Source organism: Aspergillus welwitschiae (genome assembly GCF_003344945.1).
Source record: "Aspergillus welwitschiae strain CBS 139.54b unplaced genomic scaffold BDQ94scaffold_4, whole genome shotgun sequence".
NCBI lineage: Eukaryota > Fungi > Ascomycota > Eurotiomycetes > Eurotiales > Aspergillaceae > Aspergillus > Aspergillus welwitschiae.
The window spans coordinates 523,100-547,341 of record NW_020798698.1 but is presented as its reverse complement, the minus strand read 5'-3'; the positions used below and the strand labels follow the sequence as shown (position 1 = coordinate 547,341).

Genomic DNA, 24,242 nt, shown 5'->3' with positions numbered 1-24,242 from the left:
GGTCAGCTAGCAACCCTAAGTCAACCAACAGATGATTCCAGAGATCCAATGTACCAGCAAGCAGTACAAGCGGAGTATCTACTCTGTACAGCAGTAGACAGCGATCGCACCACGGGATGCCCAAAGCATCATCCCTTGCTGATCCGCACATCCTGTCCTGATTTGTCCGGAGGGAACGTCCGCCGGCCCATCCGTCAAGTCACCGCTGGACCAGCGCCCGCTTCAATTCTAGACTATCACCGACTAGGTAGTTCAGTTGTCTGTCAGCATCAAGACTATTCCTTTCTCCTGACCGCTAGCGACCGCGACACGAGGCCGGCTAGAACATTTGCACGGGATGATCGGATGCACGAGGAGAGGGGCAGACAGAAGATCAGACACGAGAAGAAACCACGCATGCGCTGGAAAGGAGCTTAAGCTGCAGGTCGGATGGATCCTGAATCAGGATGGCTTGATTTGAGTATGCAAACTAACTACTAGTCGACTAATTCTCTAGTGGCAAGGACTGACGAAACACCACGCGATAGTCAACCCCAAAGCCTTTTCTGCCTGGTGGATGCAGATGGCTTCATCCTTGAGACAGACAGATTGACCAGACCCTCTTGGAGTATCCGCTAAGTCACTTAGTGTGTGTCTCTTGTCTGCCTGTCTGATTGTCGCCTCCACCCCAGTGCTCCACTCGCATGGCATCTGAAAACAACTTCCACCATGGAACATTCTCCGCAACTGCTGATGCTCACTGCTGCTGCTGCTCGGTAATTTCCCCTGGATTAGCGCGTCGGTCATTCTTCTTCGGTTCTTCCTGCCACGCGATGGCTGCCACTCTAGCACAGGGCACGGCGCCTCTTATAAACCCGCTGGCATTCCTGTCATCCCCATCCCGGATTTCCTCCATCTGCACCTATCCGTCATGTTCTCGGGCCTGCTTCTCCTAACCAGCCTCGTGGCCCTACTGTCGGCCGTAGGGAATGCAGCCGTGACCATTCAACCCTCCAACACCACCTGCCGCTGCTTCCCCGGGGAGGAATGCTGGCCCTCGCCAGCCGAATGGGCTCAATTCAATGAATCCATCGACGGCCGACTAATCCAGACCATCCCTCTCGGCAAGCCTTGCCATAATCCCTCTTACAAACCAGGGGTGTGCAACTCCCTCCGCGAACAATGGACGGAGCCCGAAATCCAGTAAGCTTTTTTTTTTCCTCGTCAGGCTGACTCGCAGCCTCGTCCTAGCAAAAGCAAACACTTCCACTAACCGAGTCAAGCTATGAATCGTCCTCCTCCATCATGGCCCCCTGGTTCGCCAACGGCTCGTGCGATCCTTTCCACCCCATCGCCAAGCCCTGCACCCTGGGCAACTACATCGTCTATGCCGTGAACGTCAGCCAGCCCAGCCATATCTCGCGCGCTCTGGCCTTTGCAACCGCCCATAACCTCCGCGTCGTTGTCCGCAACACCGGCCACGACTACAACGGCAAGTCCACTGGTGCCGGTGCCCTCGGCATCTGGACCCATCATCTCAAGGACATCGACATCGTCGACCACCACGACGCCCATTACTCCGGCAAGGCCATCCGTCTGGGCGCCGGTGTCCAGGGCTTCGAGGCCTGGGAGGCGGCCGATGCCCACGGCTACCAGGTCGTCAGCGGCGAGTGTCCGACCGTCGGCATCGCGGGCGGCTACTCCCAAGGTGGGGGCCACTCGGCCCTGTCCTCGCGCTACGGCCTCGCCGCGGACCAGGTCCTGAAATGGGAGGTCATTGACGGCACGGGACGCTTCATCACCGCCACCCGCGACAACGAATACAAGGACCTGTATTGGGCCTTGAGCGGCGGCGGCGGCGGCACTTACGGGGTTGTCTGGTCCATGACCTCCAAGCTGCATGCCAGCACGCCCACCTCAGGACTAAACCTCACTTTCACCAACGCCAACATCTCCCAGGATACGTTCTACTCGGCCGTGGGCCTCTACCACTCCCTCCTCCCGACTATCGTCGACGCCGGCGCCATGAGCATCTGGTACTTCACCAACACGACCTTCTACATCGCCCCGCTGACTGGACCGAATATCCCCGTCCAGGAGCTCATCTCGCTACTCAAACCCTTCCGCGAGGGCCTAGAGAAAATGGGTATCAGATACACCCTGTACGCGGAGCAATTCCCCACCTACCTCAGCGAATTCAACGGCATGATGCCTGAAATTCCCGTGGGGGAAGCGCAATACGGCGGATGGCTGATCCCGCGATCGGTGGTGCGCGAGAACAACACCGCCTTGACGGCCGCCTATCGCCAGATCACGGAAGACGGAGCCACGTTTATCGGGGTGGGACTGAATGTGTCGAAAGCGTTAGTCGGGGATGTGGATAATGCGGTGCTGCCTGCTTGGCGGGACACGTTGATTGATACGACGCTCACGACGCCGTGGCAGTGGGATGCTCGGCAGAACATGCTGGTGCAGCAGTATAAAATGACATATGAGTATTTGCCATTGTTGGAACGGTTGGCGCCGGATTCGGGGGCTTATATGAATGAGGTATCCCTCCTTCTCTTCTACTACAAACTCGATTGTTCGGGGTATGAAGGATAATGATTGACTAACAATGAATGATGGTGTAGGGCGACTTCCGCCAACCCAACTTCCAAAAAGCATTCTACGGAGTGAATTATCCCCGACTACGACAGATCAAGAAAAAATATGACCCGCTGGATGTATTTTATGGCCAGACGGCGGTGGGTTCGGATGAGTGGACGATGTATCCTGATGGGAGGTTATGTCGGGTTTCGTCTTCTGCTGATGCGGAAGGTTATTCGTAAATACATTTGATTTATTATTTGTTTACTTCTTTAATTTGTTGGGCAATTTCATAAGTACATAGTTAGATTTCTATACACTTTGTCATGAGTGGCTGGGTAACTTGCCCGTGCACACATACCCACTGCTCGGGGACCTAATCTTATTTTTATTTCAGTTACTTCGAATAGAATAATTAAATGGTGGCTGCCAGGAATGCGGACTTGATCGGGTTCGGGCTGTCGGGTATTTTACTTTTCATGCCATGAATGTGGTCCGTACTCTGCTGGACCTGCTGTGGTGGGATGTGCATGCACGGATGGGGGAGGATTGGTGGTGGTGATGCTGCGGGAATAATTAATAGTGCTATAATAGTGTGGGTTATAGCCGGGCTATCCTGGTTCTGGTTGAATTAGTCAAGGATTTAGTTGCTGTGCGCCTCACTCGGTGCAGAAGGATTAGCAGAAGAAAAGAAAGGTATGTTCAATAATTGGCACGAGTAACAAAAAGAATAAATATTGCTGGATCGGATCATCATGAATAAACCTAGATCAGCTTCTTTTATGTTGTTGATGATGATGATGGTGATGATGCTGTGTACAGAGTACGAAGACGAAGACCAAGTCGGTTACGTCCACATCCACATGAACAGAACGTGAACATGAACATGCATGCATGCTCAGGTCCCCGACACATACACGCACACACACATAACCGCCAAAGGCAAATAGATAGCAGACACCTCCTCACCCGTGGTTCCTCCGTGGTTGGATGATGATCGACACTCCCTAACTAAAATCAATGTCCACTAGACAAGGGCCTCCCCCCTGCTAGTCTACTACTTGAAAGTTCCTCCCCCGGGCTACACCGACTAATTCCTAACCACGCACAGAGAGAAACCCCGAACATCTTCTCAATAGTTACTCAAAAGCTCACACTGAATTCTTTTCCGGCGAGTTTGATTCGTGCCTTTATCCCCGATGCGATCGGGATATGAAATCATCAGAGATCCGGTACCGTGGATGATAGCTCTTGGAAGGTTTTAAACCTTGTTTTACTACGTAGTTGATTAGTATTTTGGATGTTTGTGGTGGGATTATTCGGTGAGATGGGATATGGATGAATACTCTTGTCCTTTCTTTTTCTCTTCTGTTCACTTTGCTTTTGTTCTCTAGTTGTCTAGTTGGTGGTGAGAGTGATCCGTGCCCTAATTAATCTGCATAAAGTGGACCGCGCATTGACCGAGAGCTGACTTTCCCACCTATCATTATTCCCCCCTCCTCGTGCACCTCCATGCAGGCACATGCGAATCTCATCACGAGCCAGCGTCAGGCTCTAGCATTATGCAGAAAGAAAAAAAGAAATGAAAAGAAATGAAAATAAGTACTAAACTCTCATTAGCCTCTCACACGAACCAGACCTCCACTCCCGGCCGGTCCTGTTCTGTTCTGGTCCGGGTGCGGCCGTAGACCGTAGATTGAGTTCAGATCAGGTCTGGGTCGACACATCATCCATCGAATCCCTAATTCCTTATTTGCATATTTCAGGAGATTGAAGGTAGGTAGGGTGACATAGCGGTAAACACTTTTCTTCTTAGCCTATCCTACCTACCCACTTTTTTTTTTTTTTTTTTTTTTTTTTTTTTTTTTTTTTTTTTTTTTTTTTTTTTTCTTTCTGCAGGGGGGCCGCGAGAATGTACTTCTGCATTTCGCATCATCATATATTAACAAACCCCATCGCTCAGCTCCGCCCGATTCTGAGCTGAACTCTTTGGGTGGATGATTGATTGATTGATTGACTTCAACATGCCGAAATGGGCTGGGTCTATAATCTGACCGTCCCTGATCCCCACAGTCATGTCTCCCGCGTCATTGCTATCTGTCTTGTGTTTTCCATCACGGCTTGTTTGGCGGTGTTCTTGAGACTGTATATTCGCATTCATACGAAGAGGTCGGCGTGGTTGGATGATTTCGCGGCGCTATGGAGTGCCCTGTTGGCCATGACGTATGCTGGGATTGCTGTTGCGCGTGAGATCCCATACCTTCTTCTTTCATTAATGATAATATGAAAAGAATGATGCTGATATGGTTGGTAGAAACAAGATGGGGTCTAGGTCTAGATGCGAGGTATTTCCCTGATCAGAATGTGGTCATGTTTAGCAAGGTTCATCCCCATCAAATCTTACATGAAGCTGGATAAATGTCTAATATGATGTAGATCCAATACGCCGGCGGCCCCGTCTACACACTTGCATTACTCGGCTTCAAAGTCTCCCTGCTGTCATCGTACCTGCGCATCGGGGGCTTCGTGCAGGCGTACCGCGTGACGATCATCGTGGCTATTGTGGCGGTGACGTGCAATCAGTTGGTGTTTACTTTCTTGTTGTGTTTCGCTTGTAACCCGGTATGTCTTCTCTTTTATTATGTGTGAGTATATACTAATGTGTGTAGGTTGCTCGGCAATGGGATACAAGTCTCCCTGGATCATGCATAGACACGGTAGCGTCTTATTATGGTATTCCATACCCTTATCCTGTCCCTATACCTAGTTTACCACAATATACTAACGATGAAGCAGCTCTCGCAGGTACACCACCACCACTGCCACCACTCTCACCAGACATATTGACTAAAGAAAACAGGAACCAGTCTCGGCTTCGACATAATCATAATCGCCCTCCCCCTTCCCGTCCTGCTAACCCTCCAATTGCGTCTACGCCAAAAGGTATTCCCCTCTACCTCTCCCCAAAATACCCCTCCACCACGCCCCCCAACACACAAACTAACACCTATAAAAAAAAAAAAAACAGATAGCTCTCGTCGGCGTCTTCGCCCTCGGCTTCTTCATAACAATAATCCAGATCATCCGGATCTTCACAATCAAGAACCTAAAAACCTACACAGACAGCCAACCCATCGTCATCTGGTCTGACGTGGAAATCAGCCTAGGCGTATGATCCCTATCCCATCTTATTCCATCCCATGCCATCTTCCCCAACCCATACTAATACCAATATTCGGTGTAGGTAATAATAACCTGCATCCCGACGTACGGCCCGTTCTTCCACGCCTTCGCATCCACCTTATCTAGCAGCTACAACAACAACCGCACATACACGACAAACAATACATATAACAATCCGCATAATACCTACGCTACGCTTACGTATCTGACCTCGCCCACGACGACGACGAGTACGTCGTATCCGTTGCGGAAGACACAGACGAGGAATACCACTGCCAGTTCTATTGTAACGAGTGGGGGGAGGAAGAAGAGTCGCGATCTAGTGGACGCGAGTTTGGATGAGGTTGCCCGGGGTTTAGGGATGGATGGGTTGGGGTTGGAGAGTGGGATGTTGTTTGGGACGAGTGCGAGTGAGGAGGGCCGGTCGGTGAGGAGTAGGAGTCGGAGTCGGAGTCGGGGTAGTAGGAGGGAGGAGAGGAGTTGTAGTCCTGGTGGTGGTGGGGGGTATGGAGGGGTGTGGGATGGGAGTGGGGTGGCGCCAACGACGACGACTATTTGTAGTTTGCCGGCGGTGGCGAGGGTCAGGGAGGGGAGGTTTGCTGGGGATGGTCTTGGTGTTGATGAGGATATGTTGGAGGCTGGGTATGGGGGAGGTGGGTTTGGGATGAGTGCGGTTGGGGGTGGGAGTTCGAGTAGTATGATTACGGGGAGTGCTGGGGCGAGTGGGAATGGGAATGGGAATGGGAGTGGGTGGAGGATTCAGAAGATTATGGAGGTTAGGGTTGAGAGGGAGTGATACGATCCTCTCTGTTGTTGGTATTTAATTGGAGTAATATGGGTATAACGAGATATGACTTCTACATGATGCTTGCTTACTCGGGGCTAGATACAGAACAGTCAATTATATCAACTCAGTTGCCGATCAATCCCTTCAGATTGATACTCTTCGGTCGCTCAATCGGCAATCCCAAGGCCCGGTCCCAGATCAATTGCACCAGAGGTCCCAGCGCCCGACTCACGCCGAAGGTTACTGTGTAGTACAGTGGCTGCTGGAAGCCATAGTGATAGAACAGCACGCCAGAGGCGGCGTCCACGTTGGGACGGGGGTTCTTCGTCTATGATATGTTAGTCTGATACTAAACAGGTGGTGACCAGGAACATACCTTTCCATGCTGCGTCAGCACCTCTGGCGCAATCTCCGAGTTCTTCTTCACCAGTTGGAACACAGGGTTCGCCTGCACATCTGGCCGTGTAGCTGCGAAGTCCATCAATGCCTCGAATCGCGGGTCCGGCTTGCGCAGCACGCCGTGTCCGTAGCCCGGCACCACCCGTCCCGACTTCAATGTGTCCCACAGGTACGTGCGCACCGAGTCGTCTGTCACCTGCGTGCCAATCTTCTCCTGCATCGCCAGAATCCACCGGAGCACTTCCTGTGCCGCCAGTCCGTGCAACGGGCCGGCCAGACCCAGCAGTCCTGCGCTGTAGCTGAGGAACGGGTCGCTGAGGGCACTGCCCACCAGATGCGTCGCGTGCGCTGAGACGTTGCCACCCTCGTGGTCGCCGTGCAGCGCCAGATACAGTCGCAGCAGGTCGTGGAAGTCCGCATGCTCGGCCCCGCCCTTACCCAGCAGTTCGGCAAAGTTGTGCGACCAGTCCTGTGTCGCGTCGAGCGCCTGCGTCCCGACCTGATCGATCTCGTTCGGCCTGAACACCAATGCAGCCACACGCGGAATCTTGGCCAGCAGCGAAATGCTATCATCGAACGTGGGCTCCCAGTAGTCTGCCTTGTTCAGGCCGCGCTCGTACGCCTTAGCGAATGTCGATTCGGTGTTCAACGCTGCAACCGCCACCGACAGCTGCGTCATGGGGTGCATGTCCTTGGGGAATGACTTGATCAGGCCGAGAATGTGGTCGGGGAGATGCGACTTCTCAGCGAGCTCGCGAGAGAATGCGCGCACCTGGCTAGTGGTGGGAACCTGGCCCGTCAAGAGCAGCCAGAACATGGCCTCGGGGAGCATTTCAGTTCCCGTGGTGCCCTTGGGCAGTTCACGCTGGCAATCCTTGATGGTCTTGCCGTGGAAACGGATACCCTCTTCGGGGTCAAGTACGGACCCCTCCCAGAGCATGGACTTCAGGCCGCGCATGCCGCCGATGATGTTGCCCACCTTGACTTCGCCGACCACATCGTCGCTGCGAGCTTTGACTTGCTTGAAGAGCTCCCGCTTCTCGGGAATGACGGATTTCAGGGCGGTTTTGAGGTCTGATTCGGTGCTGTAAAACCGGCCGGAGCGGATCTTGGCCTGGGATTGTCAGCAATGATAGGCAAGCTATCAAGGGGGAGGGGTATGTACCTGAGCCAGCCGGCTGGCATGGCGGGTTGTTGGACGTATCGGCATGGAGAAAGACATGATGAGTGTTCAGGAAGGCTGAATGTGCAAACAAAGACGAGAGAGAGTAGGAATTATGTACACGGAGCAGAGTACAAAGCAGAGTCAGGAGAAATTCACCCGGAAGGAGAGCGAGTGGCCGTTCGGTTGGCCGCGGTGTTGAGGAGCCGAGGCAAGGCACGGCTGCATGCGGACGGTCAACACAATCAGCCATAAGCAGTCAGCGTCCAATCCACCCTCTGTCGTGCACATCCACATCCTCACCGCCGATGCGAGGCCGAGCCGGCCGTCGGACTAAATCGGTAGTGTGCAGTAGAGCGCGCGCTGCACTTTTAGTTATCATCATGGTGTAATTAGATCCATTTGGCTGCAGATCCCGTCACGCCGGGCCTCGGGGGACTCCTGTGAGGGGTCGATCGATCGTACAATGCGGTGAGGCGACATCGGGGATGAGGAAGATCCAACCGAAAGAGCAGAGTAAGTGCGTTTGTACCATGCATTCCCTTCACAAGTCCATGGACGATGGATGTTCGGAACAGCAGAGGGAAGAAAGGGAAGCTGATCCTCCCATTTGGCAGTGGATGCTTGACTCCATTTTTGGTCCGGCGAGGTGGAGCCCCCGTGCGGGGTAAGCCCAATCGGGCAACGGCGGCGTTATTGCAGCCTCAGGCAGAAGTTACGGGGATTCAGGCAGAAACTGACTAAAACTGACACCTGATATATTAGGCAATAATGGTACAAAAAGACACCTGATACATCAGGCTAGCAAGAGATTGGCACCGCCACAACTCAGCCACGCGTGCCTGGATGATAGGCTATCAGCCCCTCGCCTGAGGCAGAGATTTCATCGCCGCCCGATCCAATGGGCCGCCGCCTAAAAATCCTCAGGCTCGTTATCGGCCCCGCCTCCATCTTGTTTTTCCTCTTGCGCTCGCCTTTCAACTTCCCTCGCCTCTCCTCTCCTCTCCTCTCCTCTCCTCCAAATCTCCCCTCTTTGTTTCTCCTTCTCCTTGTTGTATACCCCGTTCTGTTTCTCTGTTTATACGCATCCTTGCCCAGGATTGCCCACTAAAAGTTTTGGTCTCGTTTCTTTTCTTTTTGTCATTTTCTTTTCCGCTTTTTTTTTTCTCAGCCTGCCCGCCGCCCCGGCCGGTGTGAGAGGCCCAGAACCCCCAAACCCACAGATCTTACGATATCATGCCTCATCCTGAAGATCCTACCCCAGCCATGACTACCGTCGTCTCCAAAACCCCCTCCGGTGTTCCTCCCTCCGCGGATGAGGTCGGCTCCATCCTGAACACCATTTTCCAGGCCGAGACCTCTCAGCAGGCCCTCGATGCCTCCTACGCCCTCACCAACCTATTGATCCAGAGTGTCGGCTGCTCCGGTTTCCGTACATACAATATCCTGCCCCCGATCAAGAAGGCTGCCACCGACAAGAAGAATGGCGCCCTCCGCGAAAGCGCCATGCTCATCCTGGGCGCCCTCTTCGAGCGATTCCCCCGCGAACACCCTCTCAGCGAAGTCGTCTTCCTTCTGCAGGACGGTGGTGTCCTGAACCTGGCCCTCGATCTGCTGGCCGACAAGGGTGCTGTCGTGCGCGATGCTGCTCAGTACGCTATCGATGCGCTGTTTGCGTGCCTCAAGCCCGAGGCGATGGTCAACGCCCTCCTCCCCGCCGTCTCCGCCTATCTCAACCAGAGTACAGCCAAGTGGCAGGGTTTCGTCGGTGCCTACAGCCTCATCGAGAAGATGGCTACCAAGGCGCAAATGGGTACTGGACCCCTGGAGGAGGAGCGCGAGAAGGACCTCCTGCGTGAGGCCATGGGCAAGACCCTGAAGGATCTGATCCCCTTGGTCGAGTCCGGCATGCACGACCTGAAGAACGAGGTCGCTAAGAAGGCTATCAAGGCGATGAACGCTCTCACCACTCTTCTCTCCAACGACGATGTGGCTCCCCGCATTCCCCTTCTGATCAAGACCATGGAGCAGCCATCCGAGCAGACTCTGCAGAAGGCCATCCACGCCCTGTCCCAGACTACCTTCGTCGCCATCGTCACCTCCCCCGTTCTCGCTCTGCTGACGCCCCTGCTCGAACGTTCCCTCAACGCCCCCACGACTCCCCAGGAGACTCTGCGTCAGACTGTCGTCGTCGTGGAGAACCTCACCAAGCTTGTCCACGACCCCGCTGAGGCTCGTACTTTCCTGCCCAAGCTGAAGCCCGGTGTCCAGCGCGTCAAGGACCGTGCCTCCCTGCCCGAAGTTCGTGAGCTCGCCACTCGTGCCTTGGACGTCATCGAGAAAGCCATGGCCGACAAGGATGTGGCCGCTGGTGTGGTTGTGAAGATCACCCCCGAGGAAGTCCTGGCCGTGTTGGAGGCCAAGATCCAGGAGCACGGCGGCCTGGCACGCCCCGAGGACGCCACCTTGTATGCCCTGGGTAAGAACTACGTCGCCGAGATGGTTCGCGAGGATGTCAACTGCCGCATGCACGACCGTATTCCCGCTTGCATTGCCCCGTACCTGCGCGGTCTGCTGCACGAGGACAAGCACGACGCGGTCGCCACCGCCGTCCAGGAGCACTTCATCGAAGAGGACCACCGCAAGTTCGGCAAGCCCGCCCCCGAGGACCCCAATGAGGTCGAGATTGTCAACGCCAACTTCTCTCTGGCCTACGGTGGTATGCTGCTGCTGTCCCACACCAACCTTCGTCTGCTCAAGGGCCACCGCTACGGTCTGTGCGGTCGCAACGGTGCTGGTAAATCGACGCTCATGCGCAGTATCGCCAACGAGAAGCTGGAGGGCTTCCCCCCGCAGAGCGAGGTTCGTACCTGCTTCGTCGAGCACAACCAGGGCGAAGATGCCGATCTGAGCATCTTCGAGTACGTCTCCAAGGATCCCATGATTGCTGCCGAAGGCGAGGAGCACATCCGTAGCGTGTTGCTCGAGTTCGGCTTCACGGACGGTCCCGAGGGCCGTCAGAACCAGCGTGTGGGCTCCCTGTCCGGAGGATGGAAGATGAAGCTCGCTCTGGCGCGTGCCATGCTGCGCAAGGCGGATGTCCTCCTGCTGGACGAACCGACTAACCACTTGGATGTGGCCAACGTCAAGTGGCTCCAGGAGTACCTGAAGAAGCACACCGACATCACCAGTTTGATCGTCTCTCACGACTCGGGCTTCCTGGATGAAGTCTGCACGGACATCTACCACTACGAACAGAAGAAGCTGGTCTGCTACAAGGGTAACTTGGCTGATTTCGTCAAGGTCAAGCCCGAAGCCAAGAGCTACTACACCCTGTCGGCGAGCATCGTTCAATTCAAATTCCCTCCCCCCGGTATCCTGGCCGGTATCAAGTCCAACACCCGTGCCATCCTGCGCATGACCAACTGCACCTACACCTACCCCGGCGCCAGCAAGCCGTCTCTCACTGATGCGTCCCTGTCTCTGACTTTGTCGTCCCGTGTCGCTATCATTGGTGGCAACGGTGCCGGTAAATCGACCTTCATTAAGATGCTCACGGGTGAAACCATCCCTCAGACCGGTAAGGTCGAGAAGCACCCCAACCTGCGTATCGGTTACATCAAGCAGCACGCCCTGGAACACGTCGAGATGCACTTGGAGAAGACCCCCAGCCAGTACCTGCAGTGGCGTTACGCCAACGGTGACGATCGCGAGGTCTACCTGAAGCAGACCCGTATCCTCACCGAGGAGGACAAGGCACAGCTGCAGAAGCCGGTTGACCTGGGTGATGGCCGTGGACCTCGCCGTATCGAGGCACTCATGGGTCGCCAGAAGTGGAAGAAGTCCTTCCAGTATGAAGTGTAAGTACTCAACGGATCTTTCTACCCTGTTCATTGCTAATTCGTGCAGTAAATGGGTTGGCCTTCTGCCCAAGCACAACACTATGATCTCCCGTGAGACTCTGCTCAACCTCGGCTTCTTCAAGCTGGTCCAAGAGTTTGACGACCACGAGGCGTCTCGCGAGGGTCTTGGTTTCCGTGTGCTCGACCCCAAGGTCATCTCGAAGCACTTCGAGGACATCGGTCTGGATCCCGAGATTGCCAACCACAACGAGATCTCCGGTCTGTCCGGTGGTCAGAAGGTCAAGGTCGTGTTGGCGGGTGCTATGTGGAACAACCCTCACTTGCTCGTCCTGGACGAGCCGACTAACTTCTTGGACCGTGACTCCCTGGGTGGATTGGCTGTGGCCATCCGTGACTTCAAGGGTGGTGTTGTCATGATTTCTCACAACGAAGAGTTCGTGGGTGCTCTCTGCCCCGAGCAGCTGCACGTCGCCGATGGTCGCATCGTCTCTCGCACCAACACTGCTATTTCGCTCGACCGGTTTGAGGACAGCGCTGCCAGCTCTCCTCAGCCCGGCAGCACGGCGGTCAACTCGACTGCCACGAGTGCGGCTGCCTCGGCCGTCAACTCGGGAGCGGAGGAGCCGGGCGAGCTGAAGTTCAAGGCTAAGAAGAAGAAGAAGCTCACTCGCGCTCAGCTGAAGGAGCGTGAGGCCCGCCGCCGTCTCCGTCATCTTGAATGGTACGTCTCACTATCTTGTCTCAACTACTCCCCTTACTGACTCTCGCAGGCTCCAATCGCCCAAGGGCACACCCAAGCCCCCGGATACTGATGACGAGGAGTAAACATGTATGGTTGAGTTTGATGATTTCGTTTGCATCGGCAGCGGTGTGATTAGACATGTTCTGGCTTTGGTTCCTTATAGACGGCTGGTTTATTGCTTGATTAATGAGGCTTGACGAGTATATAGATGTAGACTTGCTCTGAATGAACTTTTTGCACATGACTCTCAAGGAATCTATTTATTTTGCCTTGGATCGATAGTAAACAAATAGCTCGCTGCTGTGTTACCACGTGTGTCCACGTGCCTGTGCATCCCCGCTTCTACTTTCAATGTACTAACTTAATCTGCTCTTCCTCAGCCACTGCTTTGTTTCTGCACTTGGTGATCTCATCCTGAAGTCGGGGACAACATTGCCAATGAAAGCGGGGAACGCGCCCCCTCAGTGCTCAGTACGGCCTCACATCCTTGGCTCCATCGGGGTCTCCGGGGCTGACCGACAGATTGTTATCCCCCTCATGCAACTGGCTGTGTTTCTCGATCATCCGACGAGATCGGCGGGTGGCCAATGCAGGTGCAACGCCTGCATACTACGCTGCTTTTGTTCCCCTCGCAGCCCACGCGACTATTTCCATAGCCTCCCCCGCACACAGAAATGACTTTCTACCCCGGAATCAAAACACTCTCGCGAAACTATGGAACGACCCAAGACCAACGTGTCCGCAGCTAGTCCGGCCAGCGACAATTCTACACACCTCGACGATGATGCGAGAAGACTGGCGGAGATGGGCTACACCCAGGACATGCAGCGGAACTTCTCCGTGCTGTCGCTCCTCGGGGTCGCCTTCTCCCTGGCAAACTCGTGGTTCGGTATCTCCGCGTCCTTGATCACAGGCATTAACTCTGGAGGCACCGTGTTGACCATCTACGGCATCCCCTGGGTCGCTTTTGTTTCGACCTGCGTTGGAGTCAGCCTGTCCGAATTGGCATCGGCCATGCCGAACGCAGGTGGCCAATACTTTTGGGCCAGTGAGCTGGCGCCGAGGAAATATGCGTCGTTCGCATCATATCTGACAGGCTGGTTGGCTTGGGCGGGCGCCATTTTTACCTGCGCCAGTGTTGCGTTAAGCCTGGCCTCTGCTGGTGTTGGCATGTGGCAGCTAACACATCCGGACTTGTATGTTCTTGTTGAAGCTTGGATTGCGACTTCTCTAACGATATAGTACACCTCAACCATGGCATTCAGTAGTAGCCTACCAGCTGGTCAACTTTTTCGCCTATCTGTTCAATTGCGTCGGCAAAGTCCTTCCTACCGTGGCCACCACAACCCTATACATATCCCTCATCTCGTTCGTTGTCATCTTGATCACTGTTCCTGCGGCAGCTCCCACACACAGTTCGGCTGAATTCGTCTTTGCTCACTTTGTCAACTCAACGGGCTGGCCCTCTGATGGGATTGCGTTCCTCGTGGGTCTGATCAATCCCAACTGGATATTCGCATGTCTTGACTCGGCCACCCATTTGGCTGAGGAAGTTGGGCAGCCTGAGCGTAGCATTCCCATTGCGATCCTCTGCACCGTATTGATTGGTTTTGTCACCTCATGGACCTACTGCATCTCCATGTTTTTTAGTCTGAGCAACCTCGATGAGATCCTCAATAGCCCGACTGGAGTGCCCATCCTCGCACTGTATTACCAAGCCTTGCAGAACAAAGCTGGCGCCATTGTGCTCGAGACGTTGCTTTTTATCACAGGTATCGGATGCCAAATTGCCTGTCATACCTGGCAATCTCGCCTATGCTGGTCCTTTGCACGAGACCGGGGCCTACCCTGGTCAGCGTTTCTGTCCCAGGTTCATCCCACGCTGGATGTCCCGCTTAACGCGCACAGCGTGAGCTGCTTTATAGTGGGTCTTCTGGGACTGCTGTACCTTGGTTCGTCGACTGCCTTCAACAGCATGGTCACTGCGTGCATTATGTTACTCTATGCCTCGTACGTGGTGCCGATTGTCTGCTTGCTGTGGCGCGGTCGGAGTACTCTCAAGCACGGTCCTTTCTGGCTTGGGAGGCTCGGCCTGGTGTGTAATATTATTGTCCTAGCATGGACCTTGTTCTGCTTGGTTATATATTCCTTTCCGTCGGTATATCCGGTTACCACGGGCAGTAAGTGGCCCCCAGAACAATACCCATTTACCCTTTCTTCTTAACGTGACTACTAATTCAGTGACTAGATATGAACTATGTGTCCGCGGTATATGGGGTGGTTGCTGTGCTGATTGCCCTCGATTGGGTGTTGCGGGGACGCCGGTCCTTCCGGTGACAGACGGCGCGACACATGGAGGCGGCGGAGGCGAGTCTCACTCAAGACTGACAATCCTATATAACTGTGTGCCCATCCCAATGTATGTATCGATGTCAACATCCATCTCAGTATAGTCAGAGTCAGGGTCCCAGCAAAAAAGTACGGGTCCAGATCATGATCGGCCCGCAACGTCGTAAGCCATGAGATGGACGTGATCGTGATTGGCCGGCAGCGGGGCGGGTGCCTTGAAATGATGGCTCGTATCATTACTCTTTGCGCCCAGCTTTCTCCACGTCTGGCCATCCCCATCCACTTTCTCGCCATCCTAATCTCCCCTTTCTCCTCCCTGGTTTGGTCCCTTCTTTTTCTCTTTCTCCCCTTGCTTCCTCTCGAACCTCGAATCTCTTTCTCAATGCTCCTATCCCTGTAAGGCACCATGCCGCTTCCCTTTCGGGACAACTCTTCCTCCGGCAGGAAATCCTCCCAGCAACAACGCTACACCCCCCTACATGAATCCATCCCCGAAGAGGTCCACGATGACCGGCGCTACTCTGAAACCTTCACTCTCTCCGACCTGTCTGATCCAGACCTCGATGATGAGTCCCGCATAAAGCTCCGCCGAGTTGACAACGCCAAGAGGTCCAACGAGGCCGCCGCCTACGCTAACCGCCGCTCCACCGATGTCGAAGCATACTTGGATAGCATTACCGAGGCGGAACAAGAGCTACTGGCGGCGGCGAGACAGTACGAGCTCACTGATGACAGCGATGATGGAGACTACACCGTCAAGAAGAAGAAGGGACATCACCGGAGAACCTCGTCGTTCCGGAGACATACTCCCCGCACCGGATGGCGGGCATACTATTATTCTCGATGGCTGTGGCGGACGCTGATCGTTATCTTCGTCGCATTGGGTATGATGGTCTGGGCGTTTTTGAATCTGGCTTGGTCGGAAGATGAATCTGAACGGGTTTGTTTGTGGTTATACCCGAGTTTGTGAGTGTGATGCTGATGTCTGTAGGATATGACCCCGGCGGAGTCTTGGTTCCCTACCCCCAAGGGGGGCGCGCTCGAAGAATGGGCAGAGGATTACAGGAAGGCGGAGGCGCTGGTCAGACAGATGACCCTCATCGAGAAGATCAACATCACTACTGGCGTTGGATGGCAGATGGGGCTTTGTGTCGGGAATACAGGTATGTCTGGTTGAAGGCTAGGGGTGATGGCTGCTAACTGCTCAGGCTCCGCCGATCTGGTCAAGTTCCCCTCGCTGTGTCTACAGGACGGACCTCTCGGACTGCGTTACGCCGACCTCATCTCCGCCTTCCCCGCCGGCATTACAACAGGAGCGACCTGGAACCGAGACCTGATCCGACAGCGCGGTGTGGCTCTGGGAGAGGAGGCCAGGATAAAGGGCGTCAACGTGCTGCTGGGCCCGTCAATGGGCTCCCTCGGTATGATGCCTGCGGGCGGTCGCAATTGGGAGTCGTTTGGCTCGGACCCTGTGCTGCAGGGTGTCGCCGCCGCGGAGACCATTCGCGGCATCCAGAGCAACGGCGTTATGGCCACGGCCAAGCATTACATTCTGAATGAGCAAGAGCACTTCCGACAGCCGCATGAGTGGGGAATCGCCTCGGCCATGTCATCCAACATTGGCGACCGCGCTTTGCACGAGGTGTTCGCCTGGCCGTTTGCTGAGAGTATCCGGGCTGATGTCGCCAGTGTCATGTGCGCGTACCAGATGGTGAACAACAGCCATGCTTGTGAGAATAGCAAGCTACTGAATGGTATTCTGAAGGACGAGATGGGCTTCCAGGGTTTCGTGCAGTCGGACTGGCTGGCTCAGCGGTCAGGCATCAACAGTGCTCTGGGAGGCCTGGATATGAGTATGCCGGGTGATGGTTTCCACTGGGCAGACGGAAGGTCCTTGTGGGGACCGGAGCTGACTCGAGCAGTGTTGAACACGTCTGTCCCGATGGACCGTTTGAACGACATGGTGACCCGCATTGTGGCCTCCTGGTACCATCTCGGCCAGGACTTGTGGCCTCGGCCTCCTCCGGAGGGTGACGGCGGGCCCACCTTCTCCTCGTGGACCAACGATGAAGTCGGATGGCTGCACCAAGGATCGCCGGATGATGAAGCCTACGGCGTCGTGAACCGGTTTATCAACGCTCAGGGCGAAGGCGAGAACGCACACTCCATCATTGCTCGCAAGGTGGCGGCCGAAGGCATTGTGCTGGTGAAGAACGACCAGAACACACTGCCCTTGTCCCGCCGGCCAGTGAGTCCATCCGGTGGTCCCTATCGGGTGGGCGTGTATGGCGACGACGCCGGACCGGCCGGAGGACCCAATGCTTGCCCAGACCGGGGCTGCAACCAGGGCACTCTGGCCATGGGCTGGGGTAGTGGGACGGTAGAATTTCCCTACCTGATTAGTCCGATCGATGCTTTGAACACCGCCTGGGCTACCGAGATCGACATGCATTCATACATGCGGAATGCAGTGATGCCCGCCGATGCTGCCGACCGGGATCTGTGTTTGGTGTTTGCGAACGCCGACTCCGGCGAGGGTTACATCTCTTCGGGCGGCATTAGCGGCGATCGCAACAATCTCTTCCTGCAGAAGGGCGGCGACTCGCTGATCAAGACGGTAGCCAACAGCTGTGGCGGGCCGACCGTGGTGGTGGTGCACGCCGTGGGCCCGGTGGTCGTCGAGTCGTGGATTGACCTCCCGGGCGTCGCCGCCGTCCTGTTCGCGCATCTGCCCGGACAGGAGAGTGGCAACGCTCTGGTGGACGTGCTATTCGGAGAGGTCGATGCCAGCGGTCGGTTGCCGTACACGGTGGGCAAGAGCCTGGCCCACTACGGGCCGGGCGCGCAAGTGTTGTACGAGCCTAATGCACCGGTTCCCCAGGTAGACTTTACGGATGGACTGTACATTGACCACCGCTATTTCGATCGCCACAATATCACTCCGCGGTTCGAGTTTGGCTATGGGCTGTCTTACGCTACGTTCGAGTTGGCCGAATTGCAGGTCAACGCCTTGCGGTCGAAGTCACGGCTGCCCGCATCGAGGCGTCCCGCCACGATTTCTCCCCCAGCGTATGATCCTGAGCCGCCACGGAACGAGTCTTTCTTCTTCCCCCCGGGATTCAACGTCGTTAGCAAGTATATCTATCCCTACCTGCCATCTCTGGATGGTACTACTCCCGCGAACTACACGCACTACCCGATCGGCTATGACAAGCCGCGGACACCGTCAGAAGCCGGTGGTGGCTTGGGCGGCAACCCATCTCTGTTCGAGGAGATGGCGAACGTGGAAGTGCAAGTCCGGAACACGGGCCCCCGGTCGGGTCAGACGGTGGTGCAGATGTATGTCTCCTTCCCCGAGGAAGTGACGGAGGAGGGCGACTGGGTGGAGGTGCATGAGCGGAGCAGTAGCAAGACGAAGATCGAACGGGTGCCGGAGAAAATCGACTTTCCGGTGCGTGTGCTGCGAAACTTCACCAAGGTGGCCCTGGAGCCCGGTGAGGCGCAGACAGTATCGATGAGTCTCAGCCGGAAGGACCTGAGCTATTGGAGTGTGCGGCAGCAAAACTGGGTGATGCCGGAAGGAGATTTTGAGATTTGGGTAGGGCAGAGTTCGAGAGATCTCCCGTTGCGGGGATACTACTAGATTTTGAGATATTATTATTAGATTTTCATGTACATATAGAATTGCTATCAATGATGTTTTGGAAGTACATGGCAGGTTCTCGCTGCAGTATTGCCCCTACTCCTACCTCTTTTTCTCTAGTCCGTGCTGAGCCATCGCCTGTAAGCGGGGCTGCATGAAGAACATAGTAAGGACAAAGTGAGCCTACCCGGACCAGCAAGCGCATATGTCGGCCCTTTCATTACACCCTATCCATGAAGATACCACTCTCCCTATTACCATCTAACATCCAACGCTTTCGACCTTATACGATACGACAGCTCTCAGCCCGACGACCCGGAAGGACCATAACCGTTTCGAAATTTCACGGTGCTGCTACGCAAACACAGCAGAACTGACATCACAAGCGAACAAGTCTTACTAGGCAGTAGTAGGTACTCTACCCAAGCCTCATTGATGGATGGCTGAGGCGGTGCACCGCAACCTCTGCCCGCAGCCTTGCACACGCGCGTTACCGCACTACCGCACGATTCCAACAGTGTGTCCTGGTCTGATTCGTTCATTTTCCTCCCCCTCTTGCAGATGCATGGAATTGTTGGCCCCAAGTCGCGTCAAGGGTGGAGGTGGTGTTCGAGGTGGGAGACTGTGTTCAGGAAAGTGGGTCAGTGACTGCTGTAGAGAATACAAATACCCCCAGATTTATCGTCTTTGCAGTGGTTCTTTCTCTCTTCACATTCTATCCTATCTTTCTGTCAGTCTCCATTTCACTCATTTATCTAGTTGGCACGGTTGCCTTTTTTCTTTCCTTTGCGCTTAGTTAAAAACTTCGGTATTGTTCCTAGCGGTATAGATACAGCCTAATCATGGAGGGCAACGCTTCAGCAGTCCTCCGGGTTGAATTCGTTTCGAGGGTTAGGTGGGTTCGAAATTCTCTGCATACACGACTTTTCTCACTTCCGTTTTTATTGATGTTGAAGCATACGCTGAGATGATATGGGGCTGAATGAATGTGTGAATATCTAGAAGACGAGAGGTCGGCGGCGGCGAGGACGTGAACAACCCCACCAGTTATATACAGAGGATGAGGATCCAAGTGCAGCAGCCCCATTCCCGATCTTCATCCCAGGTTACCCGACAGAGGGGATATAGACCTGGCAGCGCATACAGATTTCCGAGGGCAAGGGTGTCCCGCTCCTTGTCTTGGGAAGCCCTCTCGCGGGCTCACAGAGACATGAGAAAGGCTATTTCTCGCCGACATGTGGAAGGCAGGTGTCGCAACTGCGGATCCCCAGAGCACTGGGAGGCTGAGTGTGACAAATGCTGTGGTAAATGTTCGTATGATTTGGAGTGGCAGATATGTCGGAGTGAGCTGACGCTGACTGATATTTTAGGCAATGGTAGCGACCATAAAGTGTCTGGTTGTGCGGGAAATGTTGTCTGCTTTTCTTGTGAGTTCGCTGATGGGAGGAAGTGTGGATGGGGCTAACTGAGGTGTATTTTATAGGTGGTGGAGTAGGCCATATGCATGGTGATTGTCCATCGCACTGAACATTGTGGGTGTAAGACTCCCAAGAAACGTTAGAGTGAGTGCGGACTGTCTTGCTCACAGGCTGTATTAGATGTATATGGCTGACTCAATAGAACTTCTAGGATGAGTTGGGAAGATTGGGTGATAAGATCTTGTTGTTGTGCTTGTTGTGAACTTGCATTGAGACCAGACTGTCAGTATTGAGCATTAATTCTAGCATGTTTTCAAGTGGGTTGAGGAGTGATAGACAAAGTAAAAGACCAGTTTCAACCCTTGATAAGGACAGGTATATCGCCATATCAACCAAAATCACATGGGATTTGGTCAGCTAAACTAACTTAGCTTGGGTCTCACTGTCCCAACAGCACCTACACGAACCCATTGAATCCATCTGAAGCCCAGCATAACCATGAAATCATGCCCATCTCCGCCGCACCGTCTACTTCCCCCGCTGCGGGAATGCCTTCCGCCCAAACCCTACCCGTTCCAACTGCAACACCAATTCAGTGGAATATTTCCCCGGATGACTTCAGAGAGATCACATCAACACTGAACTACAGTAAATTTTAGTATAAAGAAAGCCCTATCTCAACTCATACTACAATTCCCCATTTACTCACCACACCACACTCCACTCCATTCCATCCTTTAACATCCATACGACAAAAAAAGGAATGAACCTCCTAACCCTCCTCCTCACCACCCTCTCCCTCCTCCCCACGCCCTCCTACACCCAAGAATCCTCCTCCTCATCCTCCTCTGATGACTCCTCCCAATCCACCTCCTCCTTCACCGTGACCGCCTACCGCTCCGACTCCCCCATCAACAACCTCCCACTAACCATCTTCTCCGGCCGCTTCTACCTCGGCGGCCGCACCTCCTCCTACTGTCCTCCAGGTGTAGCCTCCGAGGGCGAATGTCCCCCAGGAAACGAAACCATTATCGTTGGTGGGAATGGCCTAGTACGTCCCCTTACCCCTACCCCTTATCCCCCATATCCCCACCCTCAAAAACCACCCACTAACCCCACACCCCTCCGGGGAACCCTAAAAAGGCAGTCTCCGTCCCCGGCGGCCAACAAATCTACATCCTCCCCACGGGCGCCCTATCATTCACAGCCCCGCACTCATCATACATGCCTCCCGGCTCAACTACCGGCCCATTCAGCTATACGCCGGGTACTCCCTACGGAAGCTGGAATTATACGGGCTCTCCTGGAGGATTCATAGCGTGTCCTGTGCGCGGTGGGGGTGGTGCGAGTAGTAGTAGTGTTCATGGTGGGTCGTCGAGTACGCCAAAGCCTAGTTCTACGCCGAAGCCTAGTAAGGCGACCCCTTCTTCATCTTATGTGAGTCCCTCAGTGAGTCCGTCGGCCACGCCGGGTGCTGGTGGGGGTAGGTGGATTGTGTATGTTAATTGGAAGAATGCGACGGTGCCTGGGGGGAATGTTAATGAGTGTTTGGGTTTTGGGGCGAGGGCGTGGGGAAGGAACGCGAGTGTGGGGGCTTGGGAGTATATCTAAATGTCTTTCCTTTGGGAGGGTTTTGGATGAGGGAGTTGGGGATGGGTAGGGGGATGGGGGGGTGGTTGGGATTTGCAGGGGGGAGGGTAGTTTGTATAAGGGTTGGGTTGGAAATGGGTGAAAACGGTGGTGTGGGGTGGGTTCCTTGTTGGTGATGATAATGCATGCATTTATCTTGTTTATTCGGCTACAGGATGGTTTTTCGAAAGGAATGATCTTCGTTAGTATGAGGTATAATTTATCACGCAATTGAGATGGAAAGAGAATTAGTGTGAAGCATCTATACTATACCATAGGGATGAGTATAGTCACCTGACATCTGTCCTCAATGTATAATAGTACCCCGTCACTACCTCATTTCATCATTTCCACTGCCATCTTACGGACTCGTGAACATGGATTGTCTACCTCTGGAGGTAAAGCATTTAATCGTTGGAATAGTAAGAACACTGCGGTTAGCCTTTGAAACCAACTAATCCGGAACCTAGATTCGCGATGTGTCGTGGGAAACCCTGCGGGCTTTATCACAGGTGAACCGCCAGTGGAACCGGATTACGGCGCCGAGTCTCTATAAAGATCTTACTCTCCGCCTGAAGCCGAACGAGCCACCTCACAGTGTGCTTCAGCTGCTAGACGCCACTCTCGTCTTGCCGCATATCAGATATCTCACCCTCGTGGATCCCACCACCTCGGACCTAGGTGATATCAACGTAGGGAGGTATCTCAATGAGACGCGCCCCGAGAATATCGATGTCCCTCCCATACTGCGCGCGTACAAAGGGGATTGGGACCCGATTATCTCCCTCCTCCAACGGTTGGTGTGTCTGAAGCGGCTTCATCTTTTACTGTACCCATCATACCCGCCGGCACTGCTGGATACCCTAGCGGAGACTCATCCAGACTGTCACGTTTCGGTGTTCTCCGCCAGCCCCGATACCTACCGAGCGGATATCACGCGAAATAAATGGATCCGCTCTCCCGTGGTGAAGGCCGCTTGGATCGTCTACTATGAACATCCCAATGGCCGCTTCTACACCGAGCATCCGGATCGCTTTCTGCGGAACATTCTCCGTCAAGCGCCGGGGATCAAGCGTCTGACGTTGCAGATCAGCGCCACGCCGGGCCCCAGCTCCTGTCAGCGGTACACCAAGTGGCTGCAGGCGCAGCCGTCGGAGGACGAGATCAATACCCATCCACGCGCGCAACTGGAAATGCTTTCATTCCCATTGATAAGCAAGATGACCGCGCAGAACCTGCAGGCCTGGTCCCGGGTTACCGATCTGGGATATCTCACCGCGTTGACCGCCGGCGCCATCGAGGACATCGCCCTATTAACAACCATCGCCGAACTGCAGCCCTTCCGGGCCCTAAAGCGACTAACCCTCGCCCTGAACTCCCCAGAAACCTCTCCCACCTGGCTCTCGGCAGTCAAAGCCATGTTCAACGCCCTCCCGCCCCTGATCTATCTCTGCCTGCTGGGGTCCTACCACCCGGAATGGCTCCCCACCGCTATCCTGGACCGCCACGGCCCAACGCTAACCGAGCTGCAGCTGCACAGGCCCCGACCCTGGTTCCAGAACTACGAGTCCTACCGACTCGCGCGGAAGGGGCAAATTGCTCCGATCTTCCCTGCGGACGTGATCGCCAACATGGCGGCCCGCTGCCCTGTCCTACAGACGCTGCGGATCACCGTGCAACGATACCGGGGCCACTCAACCGAGACGGCCGCTTACGACGCCCTAGGCCGTTTTCCAGCCCTCCACACACTGGACCTTCACCTCAACTGCCTGCCCGTGATGGTCTCAGGCTATGAGACCCCGTTCCCCCCACGGGAGCTCACTGCGTACGAGTGCCAGACGATCCAAACCTGGCAGGGCAGCCTTCCCAAGTGGACGGTTCGGGACACCGCTATCAACAGTGCGTTCGACGAAACGCTAGCTACAGCGATCTTCACGCGCATCTGGGCCCAGAAAACGGGGAGTTCCCTCCGAGTGCTCCGACTGCACCCCCTCTCGGGTCAGGCTGGGCAGTATCAGGGATCCACGGGCATCACGGCCCATGCGCTGCTCGGAGATGGGGATTACCACCAGGAGATGGGTGGCGCGTGGCAGGTCGAGTGGGATGGGGCCAACGGGATACGGGTGGAGAACCGGTTCAAGCCGAAACGCAAACGGGGCCAGACGATGCGGAGTATGGATTTGGAGATCTTCGAGTCTATTTGGCCGTCGGGTCGAGAAGAAAAGACCTGGCCTATGGAATGGCGTAGCTGGCCGTTGCAGTGAGGGTTGCTGAGTTGCTACCGGAACATCGCCGTATTCATATAACTTCCTGTATTCATGTCAGCAATGACTGACTAGAATTCAATCACTCCTTTCTATCCTAAAATTAGAGTGATCATGTTGATGAGAAGTAGAAAAGGAATGATAGTAAAGGAAGGCGTAGAATGTTTGGAAGGGGTGAGTGGTATGTTCTTGTGATCATTGAGTTGGTGGTTATATACTCCGAAGTATGGTCTAT

The 24,242-nt window shown here is 54.6% G+C and overlaps 7 protein-coding genes across 7 annotated transcripts; 6 read left to right on the top strand and 1 right to left on the bottom strand.

Annotated features, from left to right (window-relative positions):
* Positions 1–862: 862 nt before the first annotated feature.
* BDQ94DRAFT_182798 (FAD-dependent oxidoreductase) lies at positions 863–2,810 on the top strand (the record flags this gene model as incomplete). The annotated part of the gene is made up of 3 exons (XM_026774240.1): positions 863–1,182; positions 1,263–2,529; positions 2,613–2,810. The coding sequence occupies exons 1-3, from the start codon at positions 911–913 to the stop codon at positions 2,808–2,810; spliced, it is 1,737 nt and encodes a 578-aa protein (XP_026630492.1). The 5' UTR covers positions 863–910.
* A 1,790-nt stretch (positions 2,811–4,600) lies between these two features.
* BDQ94DRAFT_166661 (putative integral membrane protein (Pth11)) lies at positions 4,601–6,547 on the top strand (the record flags this gene model as incomplete). The annotated part of the gene is made up of 8 exons (XM_026770600.1): positions 4,601–4,814; positions 4,883–4,950; positions 5,005–5,190; positions 5,238–5,301; positions 5,365–5,373; positions 5,429–5,511; positions 5,597–5,737; positions 5,813–6,547. 8 exons carry the CDS (start codon positions 4,601–4,603, stop codon positions 6,545–6,547), a joined length of 1,500 nt encoding a protein of 499 aa, XP_026630491.1.
* On the bottom strand, positions 6,538–8,319 carry mcsA (putative citrate synthase Cit1). Its single transcript, XM_026774239.1, has 3 exons — positions 8,103–8,319; positions 6,915–8,051; positions 6,538–6,866 (listed from the first exon to the last, which is right to left on the bottom strand). The coding sequence occupies exons 1-3, from the start codon at positions 8,157–8,159 to the stop codon at positions 6,663–6,665; spliced, it is 1,398 nt and encodes a 465-aa protein (XP_026630490.1). The 5' UTR covers positions 8,160–8,319; the 3' UTR covers positions 6,538–6,662.
* Positions 8,320–9,079: 760 nt separating this feature from the next.
* BDQ94DRAFT_90297 (putative mRNA-nucleus export ATPase (Elf1)) lies at positions 9,080–12,963 on the top strand. The gene is made up of 3 exons (XM_026776811.1): positions 9,080–11,959; positions 12,009–12,683; positions 12,733–12,963. The coding sequence occupies exons 1-3, from the start codon at positions 9,336–9,338 to the stop codon at positions 12,785–12,787; spliced, it is 3,354 nt and encodes a 1,117-aa protein (XP_026630489.1). The 5' UTR covers positions 9,080–9,335; the 3' UTR covers positions 12,788–12,963.
* Positions 12,964–13,418: 455 nt separating this feature from the next.
* On the top strand, positions 13,419–15,041 carry BDQ94DRAFT_166658 (amino acid/polyamine transporter I; the record flags this gene model as incomplete). Its single annotated transcript, XM_026770599.1, has 3 exons — positions 13,419–13,900; positions 13,947–14,884; positions 14,953–15,041. 3 exons carry the CDS (start codon positions 13,419–13,421, stop codon positions 15,039–15,041), a joined length of 1,509 nt encoding a protein of 502 aa, XP_026630488.1.
* A 300-nt stretch (positions 15,042–15,341) lies between these two features.
* BDQ94DRAFT_90289 (beta-glucosidase) lies at positions 15,342–18,760 on the top strand. Its single transcript, XM_026776810.1, has 3 exons — positions 15,342–15,993; positions 16,045–16,216; positions 16,262–18,760. The coding sequence occupies exons 1-3, from the start codon at positions 15,460–15,462 to the stop codon at positions 18,694–18,696; spliced, it is 3,141 nt and encodes a 1,046-aa protein (XP_026630487.1). The 5' UTR covers positions 15,342–15,459; the 3' UTR covers positions 18,697–18,760.
* Positions 18,761–20,877: 2,117 nt separating this feature from the next.
* On the top strand, positions 20,878–24,022 carry BDQ94DRAFT_182789 (putative IgE-binding protein; the record flags this gene model as incomplete). Its single annotated transcript, XM_026774238.1, has 2 exons — positions 20,878–21,165; positions 22,214–24,022. The coding sequence occupies 2 exons, from the start codon at positions 20,878–20,880 to the stop codon at positions 24,005–24,007; spliced, it is 2,082 nt and encodes a 693-aa protein (XP_026630486.1). The 3' UTR covers positions 24,008–24,022.
* Between the last annotated feature and the right edge of the window lie 220 nt (positions 24,023–24,242).

What these genes read in the sequence shown, in the direction of transcription:
- mcsA (XM_026774239.1), bottom strand. Translation starts at nt 8,159, where the DNA reads ATGTCTTTCTCCATGCCGATACGTCCAACAACCCGCCATGCCAGCCGG. An exon ending in ATGCCAGCCGGCTGGCTCAG is followed by an intron (nt 8,052 to 8,102) that starts GTACATACCCCT and finishes TGACAATCCCAG; the next exon opens with GCCAAGATCCGCTCCGGCCG. An exon ending in TGCTGACGCAGCATGGAAAG is followed by an intron (nt 6,867 to 6,914) that starts GTATGTTCCTGG and finishes AACATATCATAG; the next exon opens with ACGAAGAACCCCCGTCCCAA.
- BDQ94DRAFT_90297 (XM_026776811.1), top strand. Translation starts at nt 9,336, where the DNA reads ATGCCTCATCCTGAAGATCCTACCCCAGCCATGACTACCGTCGTCTCC. An exon ending in AAGTCCTTCCAGTATGAAGT is followed by an intron (nt 11,960 to 12,008) that starts GTAAGTACTCAA and finishes TAATTCGTGCAG; the next exon opens with TAAATGGGTTGGCCTTCTGC. An exon ending in CGTCTCCGTCATCTTGAATG is followed by an intron (nt 12,684 to 12,732) that starts GTACGTCTCACT and finishes TGACTCTCGCAG; the next exon opens with GCTCCAATCGCCCAAGGGCA.
- BDQ94DRAFT_90289 (XM_026776810.1), top strand. Translation starts at nt 15,460, where the DNA reads ATGCCGCTTCCCTTTCGGGACAACTCTTCCTCCGGCAGGAAATCCTCC. An exon ending in CGGAAGATGAATCTGAACGG is followed by an intron (nt 15,994 to 16,044) that starts GTTTGTTTGTGG and finishes TGATGTCTGTAG; the next exon opens with GATATGACCCCGGCGGAGTC. An exon ending in GCTTTGTGTCGGGAATACAG is followed by an intron (nt 16,217 to 16,261) that starts GTATGTCTGGTT and finishes CTAACTGCTCAG; the next exon opens with GCTCCGCCGATCTGGTCAAG.